Source organism: Opisthocomus hoazin, chromosome 4 (genome assembly GCF_030867145.1).
Source record: "Opisthocomus hoazin isolate bOpiHoa1 chromosome 4, bOpiHoa1.hap1, whole genome shotgun sequence".
Lineage (NCBI taxonomy): Eukaryota > Metazoa > Chordata > Aves > Opisthocomiformes > Opisthocomidae > Opisthocomus > Opisthocomus hoazin.
In genome coordinates this window covers 87,954,447-87,981,288 of record NC_134417.1, presented here as the reverse complement: position 1 = coordinate 87,981,288, position 26,842 = coordinate 87,954,447, and the positions used below count along the sequence as shown (strand labels likewise).

General features: G+C 47.1%; 1 protein-coding gene across 1 annotated transcript in view; it reads right to left on the bottom strand.

Annotated features, from left to right (window-relative positions):
- The window catches only part of ACVR2B (activin A receptor type 2B), a 107,456-nt gene that overhangs the window by 22,825 nt on the left and 57,789 nt on the right, over positions 1-26,842 (bottom strand). Inside the window, exons 2-3 of the mRNA XM_075419828.1 lie at positions 4,486-4,693; positions 662-771 (exon numbers count right to left, since the gene is read on the bottom strand). Of these exons, the coding sequence (XP_075275943.1) occupies positions 662-771; positions 4,486-4,693 (318 nt within the window). The remainder of the gene's footprint in view (positions 1-661; positions 772-4,485; positions 4,694-26,842) is intronic.

Sequence of the window (26,842 nt, the reverse complement as noted above, 5' to 3'; positions counted from 1 at the left end):
CGCAGGTAGTTGATAGCAAAAGAAACCATCCTAAGGAAAAGATCCACCTGCTTTAATAATTTTTATTGAACGATGCTTTAGCAAGCCTACAGCTAAAAGAATCATCATTTTTCTATTAGCCTCTGAAGAAGGACCTGCTATTACTTTTCTTCCTTGAAGTATATCCACAAACTCTGGAAGCTGACACAGATACCCATTCCCTTTCGATCCCCAGACCAACACAAAAGCAATCAAATGCAGAAGTCCCAGATGCTCAAGGTATTTGGAGACCTGTGACCTATGAAAATGAATGAGCAAGGTGTCAAATACCTTTCAAGAGCTTGAGTCTTGATCCATGCTGTATAAATCACTCTGCCCTCTTCCCCTTGTGTGGGATTTTGTGTTGTAAGATCCCACTGTGAAGGTCCACCATAAAGAAAACCTAATCCTTAGTGATGGTATCCGAGGTGTTGGTACAACACGCTTTACCCACAGAGTGAAACAACATCAAAAAACTATTCTTAAAGAGCCCCAGCAGCAGGATTTCTGGACTTTGTAACCAAAATGGTACTTTGTGTCCTGTTGGATGTATTTTTTTCCTTAACATCCAGCAGCCCAATGTTATCACAGACTGGGTCTAGTAGAGGAGACCACCCCCTCCCTATCCACACCAGTCACTCACCTTCTGGGCCGGTGACTTCAGGCAAATGGGTAAACTTCTCATTGCAATAGTTGCCCTCGCAGCAGCAGAAAAACACTTGAGGGTTTTCTTCTGTGGCTACGCACTCCTGCCTGCGTCAGGGAGGGACAGACACGGCAATGAAGGGAAAACAATAAACAGCATCAGCCAACTCCTGCCTCTTATCTCTGGGAGTCAACCTGTCCCGAATTGTCTTCTCCACGCGCCTTCTCCTGGTGCTGCCCTGCACAGATCAGCAGTCTCCACTTACAGCAAATGACTTGGCACTCAAATACCCCAGCGGATAGCAAAGATCCTTGAAAGGACTGTAAAGGAAACAAATGCTTCCATATGTACCAAAGGCACTAGACGGCGAGTAATAAATAACAGCCGCTGCTGCCAACTGAATGAGAAGCAGAAAAACGATGGAGATGCCTCCTCCCCTGACCAGTGTCCTTCCCGCAGCCCGTATGCATGGCGTCAGGGGAAAGGAGTATTTGATCATGCAGCTAAAGATGGTGCCATAAAGCACGTACAACGAGGGCTGAGCTAAGACTGCTCTCTCAGCCTTGACAGCACTAACTAAGCACTGGAAGGGCACCAGACACCAGCAGCAACAACAGTCCCGCTGCAGGCAGGAGGGAGGCTGCAGGTCTTGGGGTTGGTTTTCCAAGCTTAATTTTCAAGTGTCATCTCCTTCTCCTTTAAAAAACTTCTCCTTGCATAAAAGCCTTTAAGAAACTGAGTTTGCAGCTCTCATTTTTTGTATTTGCCTGTTACCCAGGTAGTGCTACAGCCTTCTCGGCACTGAGGTTTCCTTCCACGCCGCAAGGCGTTAGGGGACTTCCACGGATCAGACCGACTCCACTTCCACACATCCTCCCTCTCCCACAGATCAATGTCAGCAGAGACGTGCCATGATTTCTGCAGTGCTCTAGCAGTCATTTCTTTCTCTTTCTTAAACGCCTGCTTCCCTTCCCTGCCACCTTTTGCTACGTTACCCTCTGCTTTTAGTTATCAGGGTTGCAGAGCCGCTCTCCGCAGAGAACTGTATCAAACTATTTCCTGAAGCCCAGCTAAATTATATGCATAACTTCCTTCCTTCGACCACTCGGAGGAAGTAGCAAAACAATCATATGTGTTTGACATTATAACTCATTTATGAACCCATGCCAAGCCTCCCTTTCTGTGGTATCACTGACATACGGCCACGAGAAGAACGGAAAGGGCTCTCTTCAATCAGAACGCAGGCTAGCTTTCGGTGCTTTATTCCTCTGGGGGGGAAATAAAGCGGCTTTAGCTGAAATGTCTCATGCAAGGTCTCAGCTGGGAAGCACTTGGTTTGTTTTTCAGGCTTTTATTTTTTAAACTTCAAAGAAAAAAAGCAGCTATTTGACTCATTCAAATGAACAAAGATGTTTCAACAAGTTAAGCAATGTTTCCAGATGCTTTTTCGTGAAATCAGATAACAAGCCGTTTGGATTTAACGGCATCAGTATTGAAGTCTTCAATAGAAAACACATCCTTTGCTAAATCTGTTGGTTAAGAAATCAAGCTAATGAGCGAAAACAGCCTGCTCCACATCTGCAATTCATTATCCCTGTCTTTGAGTTGGTGTGCGCTCAGGGCAGCCATCCAGGTACACATGACATGTTATACTTAGCAAATATTACAAATGAGACAGTGGGAGAGAATGACACATTTTTCTATGGCAGCGAGGGCACGTTTCGTAGCAGTTCATGTGCTCTTCAAGAGAACATGAACACAACCTCTGCGGTGGGGTTGTGCAAATAAAAGAAGAGCACACAAGTCGATTTTTAAACACCACTTTTTTCCTATAGCCTTAAATGTATATATGCCATGTTCTTGTTTCCTTAAGATAAAGAGCAGAGTAAGGAGCCATCACTCTCAACGTTTCAACCCTTGCGCTCCTGAATTTTTCACCTTTCAGCGAGGAGGAGGCAGAGCTTGGCACAGACCAGCACGTGCTGCCTGGGCTCTGCACCTGAGGAGCTGCAGCCTGCCAGAGGAGGACCGTGCCCTGTGTCCAGGGGACACTTTTGCAGATGCAGGTACAGGTTCATCTCCTGAGGCTGCATTCAGGAGCTCAGCATCCAAAGGTGCTGAAGACAGAGCCAGAAAGGGCATCAGCACAGCACTGTCGATCGAAAAATCATCTTTTTAGCCATTTTTGCCATCTTCGGATGCAACACTACCTGCATGAAAGACTGCTGAGGGCACGCAAGGGAAAGGGGGAAAAAAAAGGACTCCATTTAAACAGCCTTTATTTAATTAAAGCTAACCTTTATTTCAAATGTTGCTTTCAACACTTGTAGTCTTTGTTAATTCTCAGAAGATCCTTTAGCTTTGCCCTGGAACTGCGGCTTTGAAGAATCAGGCTGCAGGATAATGGATGCTCAACCCCAGGGCTGCAAAAAGGCTTGTAAGGAGCCCTGGAAACTTTTTACTGTTGTAATAGAGCAACACGTTATGACAAAGTTTAAGAACCACTACATCCCTGCACGGAGACACTCAGTGACAATACAAGTGTCACTGTATACGAGAGCAGGCACTGAAAGGAGAAATCTGTTTACAGTAAACACTTCTGCTTGGAAGTAGGAAACTAGAGTGACCTTCTGTTCTCAGAAGGATTGGCATTAAGATGACTAATGGGCCAAGGAGGATTGATTTATCGGGAAAGAATAAAAATTTCACTAAATATAGAGCTTGGCTACGCAACTGGCAAGGGAATAGGTGTGGTGGGAAAGTAACCCTGGTGCTAATAATAGAACAAAGATGAGGAGCGATTCAGTTGGGATAAGCTGAGACAACGGGCACAAAAGCAGAGACAGCGTACAGTGCCCCAGGGAGAAAACTCTTCAGCCGTGGGACAAATCTCATCCCAGCTTAAGCCCTGCAGCTTAGGACCTGATGTCCTAAAACTTTTGGAACGAGAAGCTACAAAAATGCACAGCTGGGAATTGCGCAAAGGTGAGATCAACCTGCACTGGTGTTACATCAAGGGAAATCCCTGGATTTTATGTTCTGTTAATCCCTATTGACAGGGTTGGGTTTGGGTTGGTTGGTCATCGGGGTTTTTTAAACAGAAACGCTGAGCAAGTCCAGAGCTACTGAGCATTGTCCTTTTAAACTATTAAACTCCAGAGGGCTATTTTCTTTAATTCTCTTCCGCTCTGTAGAATTGCATCACGGGAAATGAGAAAAGATTAGTTTATTTTCCCAGCTATTTAATGAAGCTGGAGCCTTTGTACTACAAAACCTCGCTCCTTTTCAGCTGGCTACAGGCAGCAACACACAAACAAGCGCATTGCTTTTGCTGCCCCACTCTTTCTCCCAGCCCGTCTCTTCACTCAGCCAAAGAACTGTGAAACTTTTTGCAACACCATAAACGCCAGAATATCTCAACCTCTAATCACCCCCAGATATCTGTGCTTTTCTAGAGAGCTCCAAACGATTCCAAGTTTTCCTTTCTATCACCAAATGCTCTTGGAAGAACATATTGCTCTTCATTTGATGGTACAGGACACGTTTTTCAATGCATGCCAGAATTATCAAAGCTCTGGTAAGGGAAGAAAAAAAAAAAAACCAACAACAAAAAACCCCAAAAGTGCCTTCTGCAGCTTCTGTTTAGAAAGTTGAGGCAGATCAGTGACAATTCTGAGAGCTGCATTAGCAACAGAAGTAATTACAGAGGATGAATGGACCCATTGACTTGGACTCGCTTCCTTCTCCTTGATGCAAAACTCGTAAGACTGCACGCAGAAGAACAATTAAACCTGTATTCTGAAAAAAGTTAGGCTAATTACCTGTCATAACAGTTGAAGTCATCTAACCAGCAGCCTTTCTTCACCAGCTCGATGGAGCCCGAGTTGTTTCTCCAGGAGGCGTAACAGTGGAGCCGCTTGTCCTTCTCCCCCTCGCAGCGCTCCACGCCGCTCTGGTTGGTCTTCTCCAACTCCCAGTTGGCATTGTAGTAAATGCATTCTCTTGTCTCAGCCTCCCCATGGCCTGGTCCTGAAGCAAAATTGAAACACAAGCGCGTTCAAGCAAAATCAGAAACAGATCCCGGGAGACACATCTCCACATGGCTATGCTATAGGTGATGCATACATTTGCCTCCCTGGGAGCTCAGCAGCTCATCTATGTGAGCTTCAGCACGGCGTAGGGGGTTATTCTCCTTTACTGGTGTGAGGTGGGGAACTGAGAGGTCGGGTTTGCCCAGGCGCACAACAGGACCTCGTGGTGAAGTCAACAGCCCAGGTGAGACCTCCCCAGAGTCTCCCCTGGCCAGCACCCCAAACGCAGGACCCTAGGAGGTGGATGTACAAGGCAACCCATACCCAGGATTTTCTAACCACAGAAACCCTGCTTAAGAAAGCCAGCCTCCCTGGGTGCTACTTCCTGCTTGCTGGGATGTCACACAACAGAGTTACCCTCCCTCTCCACCACTATTTTGGGAAACATCACGTAAAATAAATGATTTTTTTACGTGGGTAGGATCTAACTGAGAATAGATAATATTCATCTTGCAAAGGAGGGCCAGACCGGTGCCTGTTCCTTGCTTAGATCACAGTTCAGGCTTATTTGGATAAGTCTCCATATGACAAATGCCACGTTTTTAGCTGCGGTTGACATAGCTCATGCTGCCTCCCCACCCAAGCAAGACCTTCAGCAAAAAGCAGCTCTGTTCCCCAAACAACTCTGGCCACCCTAAATGGGCATCTGGCAACCACGAAGGAGTCCCCATAGCCTGTGGGTCTCTCCCCCTTTAGAATCTTGTACCAAAGGACCAATGAGTTCCTACTGCCCCAAGACAGACAATTCACCCATAGCCACCATGGCACAGAACTGAAACACGATTACAGACACATCCATGAAAAATGGAGTAAGGGAACACCAATATCCGCAGGTGACCTCTTTTGTCTTAACCGTGAGAAATCCTCTCCTTTTGGAAATATTCTGCATCTTGAGGATTAGTTTAAAATGAGAAGAAGAACAAAACAGATACATCACATGTAAGCAGACAACCAGAAAAGACACCACGAAGCTTGTGATTTCGTAAATCCTGAGCTGCCCTGCAGCCAGCTCTCTTTGGGATTACCCAATCTAAGGCAAGGTCAGACCTAGCCATTATTTTGATGGATTGCCATGATGGAAAACATAGGTATCCCAATAAAATGTCTTGACAACTGGGTAGAAAACATGAATGGGTCCCTCAGGATGGTGAAATGAAAGTGTTCCGCTCCCAGAATAGCCAGACCTTTGCAAAGTGCAGAACCAAGTTTCTGGCTGGAAAATTCTGAAGTGCTTTCACGACTTTTCTCCAATGGCTTTGCAGCCTCTACTGTTGAGATTAAGGCAGTCAGGGCCATGTCAGGACGATCTAAATGCAACCCAGCCCATGATCACCCCTCAACATGGCAAATCAGCCACTTCTGAGAAGTCTTTACACAGTGACATAATTCAGTCTTCATAAGACACTGAGTAGCAAGTGGCTTACAACCAGCAGAGAAAACATCCAGCCTGGGCACAGGCACCAGCTCCAGGTCCTAGATACCTTCTGTAGCTTCATCATTTCCATACCTGAACACCCATCCACTACTGATGTAAGTACCCTCAAAACACCCATCTGGAGCAGGCAGTATTACTTCCAACTGAAGATCCAACACACCAAGATTAAACGACTTGTCCCAAGTGAGCAGAATACCAGGGGGAGCCTGATGCACCTTTCCACAGCCTGCAACTCCTCAAGTTACCAAGTCTCCAAGCTGTTACCTGGTGGCAGGATTCACCTCCAGTTTTGCAGTGCATGGAGAGCCCTTTAGAAATGGCGCTTGAGCTAGAGACTGTATTCAAGCTATTGAATGTAGCCTGATCTGCTGTAGGGAATCAATCTTCTGCTGCCAATAGGTGTCAAGCAAGGAGTGCAGATGACCTAGCGTGGAGCAGAAGTGAAACTGCAAGAAGGTAGCAGGAGAACCCATGGTTTCTGCAGAAGCTGTGGGTGATGTGTCCAACCTGCTCCTGATACTAACACCTGGACTCGGCGATGGGCAATTGTCGTGGTACGGGGCAACCTCCTCAGACTAGGAAGATCTCTTTGCAAGTTGAACAGGTGTTCAATCCTCCAATAACTCTTTTTTGGGAAGAATGTTTAATGTGCATCGTGGGAGAGACTGCAAGGGAAGAGGGGTATGAGAAAGTCATAACGCTGACTTCTGAAACTGGAAATTACATTCAAAGCACACACAAACAAGAACTCAATTTCAATAGCACCTGCAGGTTTTATCGGCACTTGCAAAGCTCCATCTGAGTTTTCCTCTGACAAGTTGCTCACTATAATAAAAACAACCTACCAATATCCCTCAACACAGAACAGTGTCAATATTGACACTCCTCGTTAAAGCCTTGATATTTGTTCTCTTGATACTTACATCACGCTTTGTTAAGGCAGATTAAGCATTTTTGCTAAATACTGGTTAAATCAGCAGGAAAACGAAGCAGCATTGTCTTCTGTGCAGGGAGGGCAATATCTTTTAACTTATGAAGGAAGAAGTAAACAGCTTCATTGTAATACTACACATAGCTTCCTGATAGCTAATACCCACTATCATCTTCTGGTCCAGTCCTTGAAATACATTTTGTAATATCATTTCCATCATCCCAAACCAAATCCCTAGACGACATTTCACCTCCCTCCCCAATCCCATCTCCCAGACAGCACGAGGGTTTAATGAACCACTTGCCTGGGAAACAGCCCCAAAATCTAATCCTGGCTCAGCCACCTCTGTCTGTAACCTCGAGCAACACTGTGCAGCCTCTGTTTTCTCCACCTGCACTGAAGGCCAATGCAATGCACAAAGCTGCGGTGAGATTTGATGTTTCCACTGCGCTTTGAAAGGGGAACGTTAAAAAGATGCGAGGCAGGAGCTGTGGCGGCTCTGGGACCAGCAAACCGCGGCTGCTAAATCCTGTGCTGAGCCCAGGCTCCCTTCCCCCAAGACAGTTGTCTTTTCTGGAACAAGTTTCAGCTGAAGACTAAGAGCTGCTTGCAAACATGCAAACCCAACTCCGCAAACAGCAACCGCGCCAGGAAAAAGCCCTTTCGCAGTTTTTCCCCCCGCTGTCAAAGTTTAGATGAATTGAATAAAAGCACGTATAAAGTTCTGGATGACTAAATAACACGCATGTTTTCCTTCAAACAGCTCCTAAGGATGCTTGTATTAAGGAGACGCTGTGAAAACCTGCCTGTTTGCTGCCTGTTTTTACATCTTTCTAAAAAGCCATTTGGTAAGGATCCTCATCCTGCTGGGTGCTCAGGACTGCAAGAAACCCTTTTGTTTGTGCCCCCAAGACGGTCTCAGCAGGAAGGGGCACAGCTCCAGGACTGGGTGTTAATTTACCTGCTGCTTTAGCTCATCAAGAAACACTCACACCTTGGTCTATAATGGATCACGCAGAGACCAAAGTTTGTAGCTAACTGCCTTATCTGCATTAAAACCCTCAACTGAATGGAGGGAGGGGGAATTGCAGCAGGGTTTTGTCCCTTGGAGGGAGAACGGTGGGGTGGTGGTGACCAAAAGGAGGAAACCTGAGCTCTGCTCCTGCATCTCCAGGAAGCCATGTGGTTCTTCCTACCTCCTCTTCCCGCCTTGGGCAATGGGTATGGATGTGCCCATTCTCCCAAGGCTGTTGGAGATCTGCAAGAAAAAACAAGCTGGACACTTCTGTGGAGCAATACAGCTGGAAGCAGCACAGATCAATCATGTCCTGCTTCTCATTTCAAGTTGAAAGAAAAACTGGAAGGTACTGCCACAAAACGGGTGCAGGAAGCACTTGTCTCCTTCCGCTGGGCACAGCTGATGTATTAGCACAAGAAGAGTTGTGTTGGACTTGAGTGGACTTCCCTCAACGCCCAGCAGCATGACCTGACTGGGAGGTGCTGAACCAAACCTGAGCAGCCAAGGGAAGGGACAGGATTAATGCTGGCCACAAAAATTCTTTCCTGAAACAGAAGCCTTTGGGTGCAGTCACAAACCATGGCTTGAGATGGACTAATGGGGCTGTGTCCCCCAGGTCCTGCGCCTCCCACCATACTCTTGCTGTCTCCCTCATACCAGCATTGGTACATTGTAGGAAAGCTCCTGACCTCCTCCATGTGCTGGCATTGCCTGCTAAGGACACCCTGCTCATGAGGGGTGGAAAATAAACATACTGGGGAACTGCTTAGCCGTTGGCAGAAAGTCAACAGGACTTGGGCGCAATGAGATATAAAATGTTTGCTAAGCAAGTGTTTCAAGATCACTGTTGGAACTTTGTTTAATTCACTGTGCCCTTGTTCCCCTCCCTAACCAACTCTACCAGGCACAAAGTAAAAGTTGGACAAAAAGCTGTTTCCTACCCAGGAGGAACTCCCATTAGGTACAGGCAAGAGGTACAAACGCTGGCAGGACCTGCTGGCCCCTGCCACACGTATGTGTTTTGCAGGGGAGACGTTTCAACCATGTCGGCAGAAACTGCCGCAGGCAGAACCGCTTCACTGCCTAGGCAGCACTTTGTGGAAAATGCTGAGCAAGCAAACCAGGAGCGTGCACGTCGGGCAGGAGCGTGGCCTCTCCAGCAGCATGGCCTGCCATCAGCCCCAGTTCTCTCCATGGAAAAGAGCCTCGTGTCAGCAGCCAAGCAAAGATGACAAACGTTTTAATACCACGATCCACAAATAGTCATGTAAGGAATAAAGTCTGAAGTCCTCTTTGAAATCAAAGTCTAAGGAAGAATTAGGCTTTGCAGGAGCAGATGGGTTTCTGGCATCCCACCGCATCCACCCAGAGCTTCAGGGGTGACACAGCATGGCTTCTCCCAACACCTTCCTCAAACAAAAGCCACATACAAACACCTTTACACAAAATACCATCGAGCCCAAAGTACTCCCAACACATCATGAATGCAGAGGGAGGCTACCCACCACCACCCATTTCTGGGGTGGAAATCAACTTTTTGACCTTGGCGTGGAGAAACTATCATTATGCCAGTTCCCTTGGGTCGATTTTCTGCTCCAGATGACTGCAGCATCATGAGGTCTTTGCCGAGCAAGACCCCCAGCACCTATCCGAGCCATGTAATGATGAGAAGAGCAGTCGAAGCACCGTGCGATGAGGGAGGACCTCTCTCCTCTACTTGGGAGTTGCAAAGCACCGGAAGGAGCTCATTAAAAAGGGTCCTCTTGAACTGAAGGACTTCAGCCTGCTGAGGCATGGGACCTTGCTGCTGATCTGAAACTAAACTCTGCTCTCCTAATTTGGAGCTGCTGACAGATCACTGAGGCTGTGTCATTATCCAACAGCTGCTAAATTATAGACAAGCTCCAGTGTAGCAACTCCGGGTCTAGGTGTTCGCAGTTGCTGGGCTCCTAACTCATAATTAGATACATAGGGAATATCTTCCCCAAGGCTGAAGGCTGCTATAAATCTCAGCTCTTTATGTCTGCCTGTCCCCTTTTTAAAACCTAAAATGAAAGTATATATGAAAAGATGGGATGTGTCAAAATAGTCTGCATAAACACGGAGTGATTTACCAGACAGTCTGTTTGCCTAACTGTCAAAACCACCGGGCTTTATACATGAAACTGTGTATGCAACTGAAGATATTTGCAAACACTTAGTTATGTCCCTATATAGCTATTTGTACATGTAATTTTATACTATAAAATGACAGAGATTGTACACTGAATTGGGGTAATTGCCCTCTAATTTGGAGGGTAATTGCATGTAGCAATTAAGCAACTGCGGATGCATTCTTGCATGTGTGATTACGAAAGTCGGCCCCTTTGTCTGAGGTTTGGGTTTGTTTTCAAGAGCTCTTCCTCAAACCGCGGCATGGTTGGAGCTGGGAAATAAAAGGCTGCCGGGCGCTCACCTTGCAACACAACAACTGCTGGGATGAGCCACTTCAGCATCAGCTCACACCCGCCCCTTCCCACCGCTCAGCGCCCGTGAGGATGATAAACCAGCCTCCTCCGAACGCGGGGCTGCATGTTGGCACATCCTTCAGTGGGGGCATCGCGATCTAAGCACGTGCAGAGCACGCTGGGAGGCACTGCGGGGGAGGGAAAGGCACAGAAAAAAGGCTGAGCCCTGCCAGCTCTCCCTCTCCCAGACACCTGCCCAATAGTTAGGTGCAGGTCAAGGGAGGTTCTCCTCCCCCTCTACTCTGCCCTAGTGAGGCCCCAGCTGGAGTACTGTGCCCAGTTCTGGGCTCCCCAGTTCAAGAAAGATGAGGAGCTACTGGAAAGAGTCCAGCGGAGGGCTACGAGGATGATGAGGGGACTGGAACATCTCCCCTACGAGGAGAGGTTGAGGAAGCTGGGCTTGTTCAGCCTGAAGAAGAGAAGGCTGCAAGGGGAGACTTTATAAATGCTTATAAATATCTCAATGGTAGGTGTCAGGAAGATGGGGGCAAACTCTTTTCAGTGGTACCCAGCAACAGGACAAGGGGCAATGGGCACAAACTGAAGCACAGGAAGTTCCGTCTGAACATGAGGAAGAACTTCTTCCCTCTGAGGGTGACGGAGCACTGGAACAGGCTGCCCAGGGAGGTTGTGGAGTCTCCTTCTCTGGAGATATTCAAGACCCGCCTGGACAAGGCCCTGTGCAGCCTGCTGTAGGTGACCCTGCTTCGGCAGGGGGCGTTGGACTGGATGACCCACAGAGGTCCCTTCCCACCCCGAACATTCTGTGATTCTGTGACTGCTAATTAAAGAAATTCAAATAGTTATTGCTAGCATTTTGGATCCCAAAATCAAGCCAGAGGAAGGCTTGCAACTGGGAAAGTTTGGAAAACATTGCTCTAGAGAGACCGCCCAGTTGCATCTCTAGAGCCGATAACGCATCTGCAATTAGTAAGTGTTGCTCCAGCGCTGATTTCCCAAGCGCGGTGATTTCTTCCCTGCTGTACTTCAATAATAGGGTCTAAATACAATTTTAGGCAAAGCGTCAAACTAGCGCTGGCATCTGTGGTTAAGTAACTGTACACAAGGATTTAAAGACTCACTCCTGGTACCCTCCGTTCTTTCACAAAAGCCTTGAAACAGCGGAGCCCCACCTAACAGCAATGATCCCCTTTCTCAAGGTGCAGCTTCACCCCACCTTCAGGGAGCCCCGTGGCCAGCACACGCCCAGGCACGGAGCCATCGAACGCCCAGGGCTTGCCCCTTGCAGCCGGCCAGGTGCAAGGACGGGCAGTGCCCTGGCTTATTAAAAAACCTGGTAAAGCATTGACTATTTCAAAATGGTTTTGTTCTTAAGCCAGATCGGGTAAAACCAGGCCCCTGCAAGCACCGACAACAGCAACAGTGTAACGCCAAGGGAGGATATTATTTCGAATTTTATTTTCTGTCAATACATTTGGCATATCCCACGATAAAAGAGCTCTAAGTTTTCTAGTCAATCAATGGCTGTTAATCTATTATCTCAGCATATATTGCCATGGTAACCTGCAATGATGCCATTGACAACCAGTCTCAAAAGGACAGGAGGCTTTAAGTCATTTTCTTTTAAAATTAAAAAAGGAACTTTAATATTAAGAAATACATCCTCCCTGCTCACCAGGGATGACAACTCAGGGCTTCTATATTCACACCATGACTCACGCTTCACAGCTTCCACGGACATCTGTGTAGCAATGCCCCCCCCCCAGTATATCTCTCTTTTAACTTGGACTTAACTCAGTAAAAGATAACAAGTAAATTACTCAAATGAATTAGATCTTTATTACAATTTTCCCCCAAAACTGCTAGTAAAACCTGTTTTGTAAAATATGGGGAGCATGTTTTAAGAGTCATTACTACCAGCTTGGGGAAACGATGCAATAAAGGTTTAATTTTTCTGAATAATTTCCCTGGTATTTTAAGTGGAACAGAGTGGAGAGAAGGAGGATCCGGAGAAGGACACGCAGCATCCCAGCTCCTTACAAATCCCTATAACCTGGCAGATTCCTGTTTAGGGAAGACAGAGCTGAGTGAGATGACAGCGTTATTCGATTTCGTGAAATACTGAGTGTACACACACACAGAGAGCTGCTGAGATTAATCTCTTGGCCCAAAGGGGAGAACGACTCAGGAAAAAGTTTAGTAAATCATTCCTCTGGCCAGGCAGAGCGATCCAAGGAGGTTTGGCCAGGTCACCAGCTGGACTGGTGTGTGGCAGGACAAAAACGTTGCCAGCAGTTAATCAATTTTTGGAAGCAGTGCATTTTTGACTTGAACTCGGCCGGTCATTTCTATATTTTATTTAAAGAAGAGATCATTTTAGTCATCCATTAGAAACATCCTATTTTGTAGCATTTCAGTTAAGGACAAAGCCAAAATGTAATTAGGTTTCTTCCTTCGCATCACTAGCTGTATCTGTCTCCTCAAAAAAAGGTTTTAGTTCTTTAATAAAACCATCAGGGAGATCAATCAAAAGCATTTAATGCCGTGGTGCTTCTGCAGTTCATGTTTAAATGCACTCTGGGTCACAAACGAGGCAATTTGGACAGCAGAGCTCAAACCAGATTAGTAATAACACAGAAAAAAGGCTCAATTTCTTTTTCTTTTTTTTATACAGATACACACTCCTCCACTACACCAAAGAGGATAAAAACAAAATCAAGTCAGCCTCGACAAACACAGAGTTACGCATGCAACACGGGGCCCGCCACCAACCGCCTGCCTGCATGCGGTGGAGGAGAAAGCGTGAAGTTGCAGACCACCCGGCCAAAGTTCCCGAGATGCTGAGCTGCCATCTGTCTGTGTGTGACCGTCCCCGGGGATGCCACCTCATGCAGGACCTCTGTCACAGGCCTAGCAGGAGAATGCCACCGCTCCCCCAAGCCACCTTTGCTCATCAGGAGACACCTCCTGTCTTCCTTTCCACCACCACACCAAGAAAACGCCTTGCTCCATACAGGATTTCCACAGAGGAGAGGTTGTGTTTTCCCCCCAGACCATGAGTTTTCAAACAAGCATATAGTTCATAAAACCACAGAATGGTACAGGTTGGAAGGGACCTTAAGGATCATCTCGTTCCAACCCCCCTACCATGAGCAGGGACACCTTCCAGCAGACCAGGTTGCTCAGAGCTCCATCCAACCTGGCCTTGAATACCTACAGGGAAGGGGCAGCCAGAGCTTCTCTGGGCAACCTACTGCAGTGTTTCACCAACCTCATGCTGAGGAATTTCTTCCTAATATCTAATCTAAATCTGCCCTCTTTTAGTTTACAGCCGTTCCTCCTTGTCCTATCACTACACACTCTTGTGAAAAGCCCCTCTCCATCCTTCCCGTAGGCCCTTTCAGGTACTGGCAGGCTGCTCTAAGGTCACCCCGGAGCCTTCTCTTCTCCAGGCTGAACAGCCCCAACTCCCTCAGCCTGTCCTCGCAGGAGAGGTGCTCCAGCCCTCTGATCATCTTCATGGCCCTCCTCTGGACCCGCTCCAACACATCCATGTCCTTCCTATGTTGGGGGCCCCAGAAGTGGACGCAGGACTCCAGGTGGGGTCTCACGAGAGTGGAGTAAAGGGGCAGAATCACCTAACTCGACCTTCTGGCCACTAATTATTGAGGGTTTTTTTTTTTTCTTAATTTGAAGTGTGCATTTATAAAAGCATTAAGCAGACCATTTATTTGGCTTGTAACATCAATGACTACTCTCTGGCATGATAAGTGGACCCTTGTGGGCTAAGCACTGTGCAAATAGAGCTACAGAGAAGGCTGTCGCAGCCCCCAAACTTTGCAGCCTCAGTGATGGAAAAATATTAAGAGTTTAATTATCAGATTAGATATCTCCAACTACACTCCTAAAAATCAAATAGAGGGCAGATTTTGACCAAATGCCACAAATCACCACGTAAGATATGCAGCAAATTCTGAAATTACATTTAAATCATAATCATTTGTTCTCTCCCATTCTGCTCGGGAGCCAGCATGAGGTCTCCAAAGAGCACGGGAGGAAGAAGTGAAACCACGTATGTTCGTAAATGTTTTCCCCCCACATAGTGAAGTTTTGAAAAGCTTTCAAAGCAAGCCTACAAAAAAAATTTCCTTCCAGGCAAGGGGATGAGGATACAGGAGCATCTCCTTGTGGAGTGCAGAGATTTAAGGAACAGCAATAACCAGGTGGCAACACCTTTCCCAGCTCTTTCACGTGTGCCTGCTCCATCCCACCGTCCTCATCCTCCCATGCCGTTGCCACCAGCAGAAGTGCCTTTCAGAGCTCTTGATTTCTAGGTCTTCTCCAGGGAGAGACTGATGTGTGTCTAACACATCAGAGCCCACCTGACAAGCCACGGAGAGTTTCGGTACCCAAACGGCAGCACCTCAATTCATAATCTACATGTGGTCCTCAGAACTATCAGCAGGGACATTTCAAACATGCTTTAAAATGTGCTGAGTCTTCTAAGATTGGGCCCCACGTGCTTTTCTATTGATTCTGCTTGACATTTCCAAATACCACAATTCCAAATTTAATTCACTGGTAATTGGAAAAAACTGTAATGCATGTAAATGGACAAGAAGATGTTGGAAGTCCAAAAGGTCAAGCATCAGGAAAGCGTGCCCCCAAGAACTAAATGGTGTTTGTTTGTCTTCTTGTCACCCTCTTCCACTTGAATAATCAAAGCTTGGAGTTGGGCAGTTTTCTCAGCAGGGTGGAATAAGGAAATAAAAAAAAGCACACTCACTCTAAACTGTGGGACAGGGTCCAAAATTCACTGTTTCAAACTTCATCATTGACCAAAACTCAAATACACCATAGAGATGACTGACTCAATCAGCAGATTACATGAGCAAGTGGGAAACTCAGGGAAGAATTAATTTGATAACTCTGTCAGTAGAAGATGACTCTATCCAGCAACCAGGTTTCTAAGATGACCTTTCTGCTGCTTCGTGGCTTTACTGGCATTGAGCTTCTCCCTGCCAGCCAGCTGAAGAGGAGGCAGTGGCAGAGAGAAAATCTGAACAGACATATCAGTTCCAATGCGATGATGCACATTTGCTCACTGATCCCACCTGAGGTGTCTGTTCATCTGAGAGAACCAAACTTCTGCTTCAGAGGAACCAAGGGCTTCAGCAAGAAGAAAAGCTGTGGGACCACGTGGGGGATGCTTGCCCAGCTTTTTATGTAGAGCCCTGAGTCACAGCAAAACCCATGGCTCCCTACAGCATGCTCAGGGTTCAATATTTTGATGGGTAATTAAGTCCTTTGGGGCAAATACCATTCGCATATGACACAAAATACAGTACGACAAAATTCCCGTATTTCTCTATGTTCTAGAGAATAAAACATGCAAATTACAGCCGCTGGTGCGACCTGCATTCCCCAGCACGGGAGTGATCACCGATGCTCTGATGCCCTGGGGCGTTTTAACTCAAAGAGTAAGAACATGATGGACGTACAGGGCACAAGCAAGTGCTAGCACCATTTATTACCCGTGTTGTACTGATGAAGGACAAGCATGCATCACCACATCCCCGTCAGAATTTCCTCAGCTCAGCCCACAGCCGTATGTATGAAAATACTTGATACTTCTTTGAAGCAAGCGACATCTTTTACATTACATCCCACATCTTCAGATCATTCAAGTTTTGCAAAAGAAGAAACCGCTGACTTTTAAAAGCCTCTTTCCCGGTGTACACTGGTATTTCAAGAGTTAACAAGCTTCAGTCAAAGCATAGGAAGGCGGCTGAACCTAGAGTGAAAGAGAAGGGAGGCAGGAAGAAAGGCAACTCTCTAGCCTTCCCAGTCACACACCAGCCTTAAGCTCTCCAAAAGGAAGTAAAGACATTCCTAAAATTCTTCAGAGGATGAGAGGCAAGTTGTCAGCTGAATCAGAAGTCCATTTCTCCCGTCTTTACGCTCTTAATGGCAAATCCCACATGAGTAATTTTAAAAGCCTCTTTTACAATGGAGTTTTCTCCCAAGTGGCTACAGCACATCTAGGACTTGTCTCGTGTTTACAGAAATGTACCTTTCTCCTTTGGGTCTATTGAAAAAAGCTACCGCCAAATGACCTGAGGAAGGAATGTAGCACAATCCAATACCATCATGCAATTTCCAGTGATTGTTTCTGTTACAATAATGAAAGGCACGGAAGAAACGGCTGGATAACTACAGCTACTCTCTAAAGACAAGTCATAAAAGAGATGCTGAAGAGATATTATGTAAAGGGAGGAGAGGGGGGAAATAAAGTCACCTTATTAGCTTTCATCTTGATTACATGCACTCAGCAGCATCCAGATTTCACTTTGAAATAAAAATGTTTCTGAGCAGATTGTCCCAGAGAGTAGAAATTCGGCCTGTTACGCAGGCAGAAAGCAATAAAGTAATTGCGTGCTCTTGGACAGTTCTCCCTCCCGGTGTTTTACAGTTTTCTCAAGCCATATGGAAGACTGAAACACCCTGGACCACAGTGCACACACGGCATGGAAGAAGCACTTACCCTCCATCCGTGTCCCAGCTTTCTGGATGGCATGAGCTCAACAGCTCCACCCCAGAAACTGGGTACATCCCCTTCCAGTTCAACTTCCTATTTAGATGCCCGTTCCCATGGTGACCAGGCTCCAATATTACATAAAATTACATAAAGTAATATTCTAAGATTCAGTACTATGCTCCTAGACAATTTCCTAACCTCAGATAGGTGGGAATCTCCACAAGCCCCATCTCTGATCATGCTCCCACGTATTCAGATGCTGATGTATGAGAATAAGCAGATGGAGGTGCCCTTGTCTGGGCACCTTCAGGGACACCACAAGTATTCAGACATTTATCCCTGGAAATGCAAGGAGAACCCAAAAGAAGAGAAGGCTCCAGGGAGACCTTATTGCAGCCTTTCAATGTATAAAGGAGGCTTACATGAAAGATGGAGAGAGGCTTTTTACCAAGGCCTGTAGTGACAGGACAAGCACTAATGGTTTTAAACTGAAAGAGGGTAGGCTCAGATTGGACATACGGAAGAAATTTTTTATGATGAGGGTGGTGAGACAATGGAACAGGTTGCCCAGAGAAGCTGTGGATGTCACATCATTGCAGGCGTTCAAGGCCAGCTTGGATGTGGCTTTGCGCAACCTGGTCTAGTGGAAGGTGCCCCTGCCCATGGCACAGGGGGTTGACTAGATAGTCTTTCAAGGTCCCTTCCAACCAAAACCATTCTGTGATTCTATAATAGAGACAATTGAGTCTCTGAAAGAAAAACAACAGTATATGGTTGTCAGCCTCGATTACACAGCTGTTGTGGTGACAAGAGGACGTTTGATCCCTGGTGATTCTCATCATGCTGAGCGTTACCAGCTCTGACCCAGAGTGCACAACACTGCTCTGCTGCCAAAGTCACCACCCTGATTCCACCATAAGGCCACTAACTGCCCCAAGTCACCCCTTGATTTGCCATAACTTGGTTTCCCTGTAGGTAAAAAGGACTATCAACAGGCACTGATGTCTGAAGCGCTGTGAAAGATCTAGCTGAAATTCTAAGCAATCATTTCATAGAAATCCTCCCTCTACTAACGTGAACACTCAGTGGAGAGATCTTTCCCGACATCAGAGAATAGGTCAGACCTTGACAGAGCAAACCATTTCAGAACTTCAAGATACTTTACATTTCTTCCTTCACCTCCAGATTTCAGTAAGAGGGCAACCAAGGATCAATTCATCCTCATTTTAAACCACCTTGCAAAAGATCTTTCAAATACTCCCTCCATAACCTGCAACACGAGCATTTTAGGCTGCAGTCAAACCCTCTCCTTTCTCCTCAAAAGCTTCATCAGCAAGATGCAATAATAACTTGTTTACCTCCATGTGCATGAGCTGTAAGATGAGAGGTGCCTGCAGGAACATACACACTGAGGTCTGGCAGCTACGCAGAGATGAGCAAACTGCAACCCTGAACACATCTTCTCACTGCCTCCCCCTGCTCAGATATACCCAGGGACACAGGCGTGCAAACTACTCCCACCTCTCTAATAAAATGTGCGGTATGAGACATTACCGTACACTCCTGTTAATCAGCAGGAACAGAAATAGAAGACAGACCACCAATAAATTCCATTTTTCTCTAAATAAAATAATAAAAAATTCCAAGGCAACGTGAAAAGTTTCACTGAGACAGCAGCCGGTTGAGCAATAAAACGACTAAGCTACCCACTAGGTTTGAACACACGGGTCTCAGTGCTCTTCAGTCAATTTTCCTGAACTTTGGTAAGGTGTTGCAGCGATCCGAGAAGAGCAAACACAGCTTTTGATAACTTTTCGGGAAGTGCAGGACCGTCCATCTGCTTCCACACCGACAAGCAGGTGAACAGACCTGCCCCAGGCAAGGCAGCAACAAGGACGGGGAACTCTCCACCTTTTATCTCTTTCTTTTTAAGGTCAGAGCAAAGGTACGACTATAGGAGGGTTTCAGCCCACCACTACATGTACAGATTTCCCTTGGGTATCATGTCATAGTGCTTTTCAATGTAAATACTCTAGCACAGCATTCACTTTCTTTAACATAACCCCAGCAAAACATAACCTGCCATTCTAGCTATCCTGGGACCTCTGGTGAGCACCAAGAGATGCACTCTCCTTAACTGGTGAATTAAGACTGGAGAATAATATTGCTGACTGCTCTCCTCCAACTCTAGGATGGGCCCTGCTTCACAAGGGTGAGAAAACTGATAAACGGTGAGATGTCTGATGAAGTTACAATCACAGCTGGTGGGATTCAGGTTCAAAACAAACCTGGAGCAGGTGGTTCCTCACGCAAAGGGCAGGTGATGTGGGGAACCCCTTCTCAGAAGATGGCCCATAATGTGTTAAGAAGAATCACATGTTCTGCCAGTCACCCCCAGGCATCTCTCGTGGCTATAGATGGGGACAGGCCACCAGGCTGGGTGGGCTTTTGTTCAGGCCCAGTCTGGCCATTGTCCACTTCCTATACTAAATGCCTTCAAACTGAAAAACATCATTTAAAAACACTTCAAATTTTGCAAGGCCCAAGCAGCTACCGGTAAACCAAAGGTCGTGCATTACTGCCTGCGACTTCGTTCTTGCTTTCCATTTGACCTCTCCAGACAGTCTGCACCTCTTTTCACGTTGGGTTTCGAGGAACCCAATCCCTTCGAACAACTGCCCGGAGCCCAGAAGCGCCATTTGGAGGCAACAGCTGCTGGGAGGAGGACACGACACCTCCGCAAGCTCCTCCCTGTCAGAGCCCATCCCTGCTCCCTTTCGCGTCAACCCTCGCAACTGCTTCCCAGTGGGCAGAGATTTTGCACGAGGTTTTTATCTTTTGTTGGTATTTTCCATCTCAACAACTTATTAATGCTTTATGTTGCAAGGATGGCCCTACCATTTAAAGGGGGAAGCATGCAGCAGTAATTATTCATTAACAACACATCATAACTGACCTTTACACTGAAGCAGTGGATGCTGCCATGCCTTCCCGGCTCTATTCTGGAAGAAGATGTGGGCCAAGAGTTTCAAAGGGAGTAAAGATTTCCAGACAGGGTAGCCAGCCTAAGCTACCTTGAAAAGGTGCCTAATTCTTGAGCAGACAAAAAATGCTTAAAATGTCTCAAATTAAGTATCCGTAAGCCACAACACAGTTTTGAAAAATCTGAGCAGAGAGGAGAAGTCACCACAGTGCTCCGTCCAAGCTGGCATCTCACAAACACCTTCGATCTCAGCACAGCGAGGAATTAACATATCATCTTCCTTGCCATAAAAGGTGCATTTCTAGCATGGGATAACTAACAGGGATTAGCTGTCTCACCGCGAAATCCGAATGATACTGGTGTTTCTGATTTTGGTAAATGGCATTTACCAAATTTTTGGCTGAATGACAGAACTCAGAGGGTTGTCATCAGCAGCGCTGAGTCTAGTTGGAGGCTGGTAACAAGTGGTGTCCCCCAGGGGTCAGTACTGGGCCCAGTCTTGTTTAACTTCTTCATCAACGACCTGGATGAAGAGTTAGAATGTACCCTCAGCAAGTTTGCTGATGACACCAAACTGGGAGGTGTGGTAGATACACCAGAAGGCTGTGCTGCCATTCAGCGTGACCTGGATAGGCTGGAAAGCTAGGCAGAGAGGAACCTGATGAGGTTCAACAAAGGCAAATGCAGGGTCCTGCACCTGGGGAGGAACAACCTCATGCACCAGTACAGGCTTGGGGTGGACCTGCTGGAGAGCAGCTCTGCGGAGAGGGACCTGGGTGTCCTGGTGGACGACAGGTTAACCAAGAGCCAGCAGTGTGCCCTGGCTGCCAAGAAAGCCAATGGGATCCTGGGGTGCATCAAGAAGAGTGTGGCCAGCAGGACGAGGGAGGTTCTCCTTCCCCTCTACACTGCCCTGGTGAGGCCTCATCTAGAGTACTGTGTCCAGTTCTGGGCTCCTCAGTTCAAGAAAGATGAAGAGCTACTGGAGAGAGTCCAGCGGAGGGCTATGAGGATGATGAGGGGACTGGAACATCTCCCCTACGAGGAGAGGCTGAGGGAGCTGGGCTTGTTCAGCCTGAAGAAGAGAAGGCTGCGAGGGGACCTAATAAATGCTTATAAATATCTGAAGGGTGGGTGTCAGGAGGATGGGGCCAAGCTCTTTTCAGTGGTGCCCAGTGACAGGACAAGGGGCAATGGGCACAAACTGAGGCACAGGAAGTTCCATCTGAACATGAGGAAGAACTTCTTCCCTCTGAGGGTGACGGAGCACTGCAACAGGCTGCCCAGGGAGGTTGTGGAGTCTCCTTCTCTGGAGATATTCAAGACCCGCCTGGACAAGGTCCTGTGCAGCTTGCTGTAGGTGACCCTGCTTCGGGAGAGGGGTTGGACTAGATGACCCACAGAGGTCCCTTCCAACCCCTACTATTCTGTGATTCTGTGATTCTACTGAAAAGCAGTTCTGGGGATTGAATCAAAAGCAGGGCAGAACCACAAGCCTTGCAGCAAGAGCTGGAGCCCCTTGTTTACAGCAGGCTTTTCTAGTGGGACAGGGACTACATGTTAGTTGTGCTGACAGCAGCCACACATCCCTAGTGCAGCAAAAATACAACTCCCCTCCCTGTGCCACTGTTTTTTCAGAGGGAGGTAATTAAGCTCTTTCGTTCTTGGAAGAGGACTGGTCCCATCTTACGTTGCCACCTCAGGCACCCATGGATGCACGGGGGAAGCAGAGCACCAGACACACAAGTGAGAAGCAGAGCCAAGACACACACACACACACAGAAGGTCCAGGCATCAGAATCGTGTGTGAAGTAAAAATAACATGCATTGCTTTATGCACGATTACATTTTCAAAAGCAAAAAGCGCTAGGACATTTTTTTGAAGACAGCCAGTAACATTTTGCAAGGATCGCTGACTCAAGCCCTTGATCTGGCTGTTTAGCTGATGACTGGAAAACAGCCCTGGCTATGTTTATTCTTTAGACAAAGTCCAGCTAAAAATGCATCCAGGCTTAAATAATCTGTGTAACAATGACCTCAAAACCCCAAATACGATACTGCACTGCATGCAGGTTTCCCAGCAGGGTAAAGCATTGTCAGGGCTGACAACCAGCTATCCCCTTTCGACACACGCAGTCTACCAACGCGGCATTTCTGTCTTTACACCACCATCACCGCTCTTGGAAGTAATACACTATTTCATTTCCATTTGCATTTCAATATGGCCCTAAGGGCTTAGCATACATCTGGTCCTCCCTGCGCCAGCCTCTTCCCAAAGAGGATACTGCCTAAAGAAGGGGAGACAAAGGATGCGCCGAGTCTTGCGCAACCTCATGCGTCAGCTCCCGGCCGAAACCAGGAGCAAAGCCTCCTGCATCCCAGCCCAGCAAAGCATCCCGCTTTACTTTGCAGCTCTCCGTGCCAGCGCTGCTTTGCCAACAGGGGCAAATGTCGTTATCCCAGCTGTCACAGGTGGGGAGAGCCGGAGGAGGAGGCACAGCTCCAAGCCCAAGGTTATACATCGGGTCAGGAACAAGCCACGAGGAATATTTGACTCCTCAATGTCAGAAGATCCCATACTTTCCGTGTTACCTGAACAGCAAAGCTTACTGTAAGGCACCATAACGGGTCTGCAGAGCTTGGGAACTGCAGATCTCGCACGCAGGCTTGGGGCTTCATACCCATCACCTCGCTCTAAGTGTCCCTCGCCCCCCTCTCCTCTCCCTGCATAGCCCAGCCCATCAGTGGTTTTGCTCCCATCACGAATGCTACCTTCAGCGGGAGAGCAGGACTTCATATATTTTTAAGACATTCATGCGTTTATACAGTATTAGTATTTATGAGCTGTTCCAAGTAGCAAAATACTGGGTTTTTTCCAGACTAAGAAATACTTTTATTATAAAATACTTTTATTTATTTATACTTACTGGGGTCTCCAGCCCTGCTGCCGGCCCTAATCCCCTCCCTTCAAACCCACCATCCTGGGGCTGGCCATAGGCAGATGCTCAATGAGACCAAGTGCCCCGGCCCAGCCACGCAGCTGATCAACCCCATCTCGCCTCCTGGGAGAGCTTGGCTCAGTCGCACTGATTTTGCCGGTGCCATCCAGGGGTCTGGCAGTGGCCACGCTGGGCACGGGGAGATGGAGATGGTCCCTCGCGCCCAGCGCAGGGTTAGCCTCTGGCTGCTGGTAAGCAGAGAACTGCAGACAGCAGGACCCTCAGACCCATTTTAGGAATCATCGTAAAGCAGGGCGATGCCTCTCAATCGAGCAGGCAGCACGTGCCTTGCCAAGATGCTTACGCTTTCAGCCGCTCACTTTTCACATCGGCCGCGTGTGTGTTTTTTCCTCCCCAACCCCCTGCACATCCCAGTCCCGGCCTTGACCACAGAGCTGCTGTGCCTTTTTTTTTTTTTACCATAGGTATCTTTAGCAAGGGCTCAGTGACACGGAGTGTAACACGCTTATTTCTCCATCTATAAATTCAATATATAATCTTTTTTTTTTTTTAAGCAAGGACACATATCAAAGAGCACAGGAGGCAGTGCAGTGACTCACGCAACCGGCAAAGTATAAAATTGGCTGCATGCATGCCCGCATAGGGCATTCTGCAGCGCTTCCTATAATTAGTCCTTCAAACGCTAGAGGGGAAAGTAACAAATTCAAAGAGGTTCCACTTCCCAATTATTCACATATTTCCAAATCAAATGGTTGTCTGTCAGAGAGCAACATGCCATTGCCCTAGGATATCAAAATGCAAACTGAAAAGTCTCTCCAGGAACAGGATTTGCTTTCATTACATTTATATCACCTAATTCATTTTAAGATTATATATAATTAGTCTCTCCCTCCATTCCCCTCCTCAGCTCAATATTCTTTCCCAAGCAATTTCAGAACATACCACACGTGCCAGTGGCGCTTCTTCTCAGGCAGCAGCCTCTTCCCTTTCAAACAATATCAGGAATTTTAATTTTTTGTTTAGCACTTTCTTTCTCTGAATTGCCAAACCTTTCGGGTGTACATTAGCACCAAACTGCTTCTGCAAGATATTTTTTTTTATTATTATTTTTTTAAGCCAACACCTCTGAGGAACTCTTTATCTTTACTCTTCATTTGTCTTCTGCCTGCCTGAGATTGCAGGCTGCCCTCCCTAATGTTTTACAGCCGTTTCTCATCACCGTCAGACTCGCGCGCTATCTTCATTTGAATGTCTCCGCTTTCATTTTAAATCCTCTCAATTCCAGCAGGTAAACCCGCTGTAAGGTTTAATACAAAAGAAAACCAGAGTGCCTGGATTGCTTTCCCATCAACACGCTACTACAGCATCGCTCCCAGCGAGGATACGATTTTCCTGAACTCGAAAATAAAGTGAGTCCCACAACCTGAAAAAGACTTTCAGCAAACCCATGAAGACACTCTTGAGATGGGCAAGTTACTTCTGACCAGCTATGAGTATGCAGGACTTATTTCACTATATTGTTCATATTTTAATAGGGAAGTAGAAGGATCTTTCCCCATGAGGGAAAGATGGCGTTTGCTGCTGCTTCCTGCTCTGCTGCAACCTTCTGCTGAGATTTCCTTGAATTTAGTGGAAAAAAAATCACACCAATCATCAACCATTTTAGCACAGACGATGTTGGGGCTAGATGAAAAGCAAGGCTTTCTATCAGATATGGAAGAGCATGGTATGAAATATAAGGAATGTGCCTAGTGTGCCACCACCACGATCCCAGCACCTGGCAGGTTTTGCTGAGATAAAATCAAGTGTTTCTCTATAACAAAGAAGATGCCACAGGGGTGTGATGACTCCTGACAGTCCAGGATCCCACAGATTTCACTGCTTTGCTACCACCACCCGCAACCTCAGCTGCAGCGCTGTACCTGTCCCCTTCAGCCTTTTGAAGCAGTGAGTTTGCGTATTTTTAAGCAACAAAACAGGGAAATAGACTTTGAGAGCTTCTTCCAATTTGAAAAACCATTTTATACAAAAGCCCAGAAAGCAAAGGGATGTTTCACCCAATTCCGACAACCCGGGGCAGCCGGGGATTGCATCTCTATACGACTAAGAGAAGAACACCATAGCTCTGAACTCTGACACCTCACAGCCCTGAAGGTAAAGCCAGGGTGAAGATGGGCTCATTTTATCACAGAATAAGCCAGGTGAAGGCAACCTCAAAGGAAGGAGATAGGCTGTGCTAAAATAGGGACCGGCACTAGCGGGCAGGGTTGTCTGGATGTATAAATAGCTGATGCAGAAAAGCATCACAATCCCACATAAAAAGAGAAGGAAAAAAAAAAAAAGGGGAAAAAAAAAAAAAGGAAAGAAGAATTATTTAACTCTGTCAAGGAAAATGTGGCATCCCACACTGCTTCCAATCGATGGACCCAAGAGAGTGCAGTGGCCGGAGGAGCCCCGTGGCCGCACACCCTGGGTGCCACCAGCGCCTGTCACCCCTCCGCCCTGCCCAGCAACAACCACGCTGGGTGTGGTGACACTGGCACGGGGGCCAACCAACCCACCCAGGACCACCGGCACAACGCCTGCGGCACGGGCATGGGAGAAGACGAGGAGACAGCCCAGTGTGGAAACCTCTGCCAGAGCAAAGGCATCCCAAACGCATCTCAACCCCTGCGAGCTGGGAACTTCTCTCCCTACCCCAAAATCCGGCCGAAGGGGTCAGAGGGAAGAGCTTGTCTGGGTTGCCACATCCAGAGCCATGCACGCAGGCGAGCACCGAGAGGGAAGGGGATGATGGAGAGGTGGGGGAGCCCGGCTCAGGCAGGATAAAAGGGGAAAATATAGGGACCACTTATACCCACCACACATTCATATTTCTTTTTTAGCCTAATAAGCTCCCAGAACCACCTAGAAAATTTCCCCATCCCCTTGTGTCACCCTGGGTGCAAACGGCTCCTGCAGAAACACCGCCCGCAGAGTCAGATGACTTGGAGCCGGCCTCGCGCGAATGCCCCAGAAAACATCATTTTCAAGAAATTATGATCCATCTCACTGTTTTTAAGATGCTGATCAAGACCAGGAGCACCAGCTCCGGTTTGTTTTTGTTTTTTTTTTCCGCGTGTTTTTACTTCTTATTCTCCTACATAACTGCTTGCACATTGCACTGCAATTTCCCATTAAGTCCCAGCAGCTTATTTCCAGCTTTACTCGAATTTTTTTGCAAGCTGCTTGCCCTCGACTGGGAAGCGAACGTACTCTTATCCCTCTCTCCTGGCTGATCCTCAGGTATGACTGACATATCAGCTGCAAAGGATTTTCCACATCATGGGTTCCCTCTTCAAATCGCAGCAGACGATTGCTGCCTGCAATCGGTCTGTGCACGCACGGAGCTATTCCGGCAGAGCTGTGCAGGCTCCCGTTCCTCCTCGATACCCACAGGCAGGCAAGCATGTTTATCCTGGAATAACACTGTTTTGTTTCAATTTAGCCCCGTGGATATATTGCAATGAAATATAACAGATTAAAAATGCATCTCCGCTCCAGATTAGGAATATCTACACGCATGCAGCCATTCAGGAGCAGCTATTTCACATTCAGTTCATATTGCGCTTTAATTTCAACAGCGCATCTGACCACCTCTTCAGCACCCGCTTCGTAAAAGCCGTAGTGCTCAAGAGCAGGGAAGCTAACGAGTTCCTGCAAACAGTTTCTGTATTCAGGAACTAGTAACACTTTAAACCGGGTAGGCAAACAC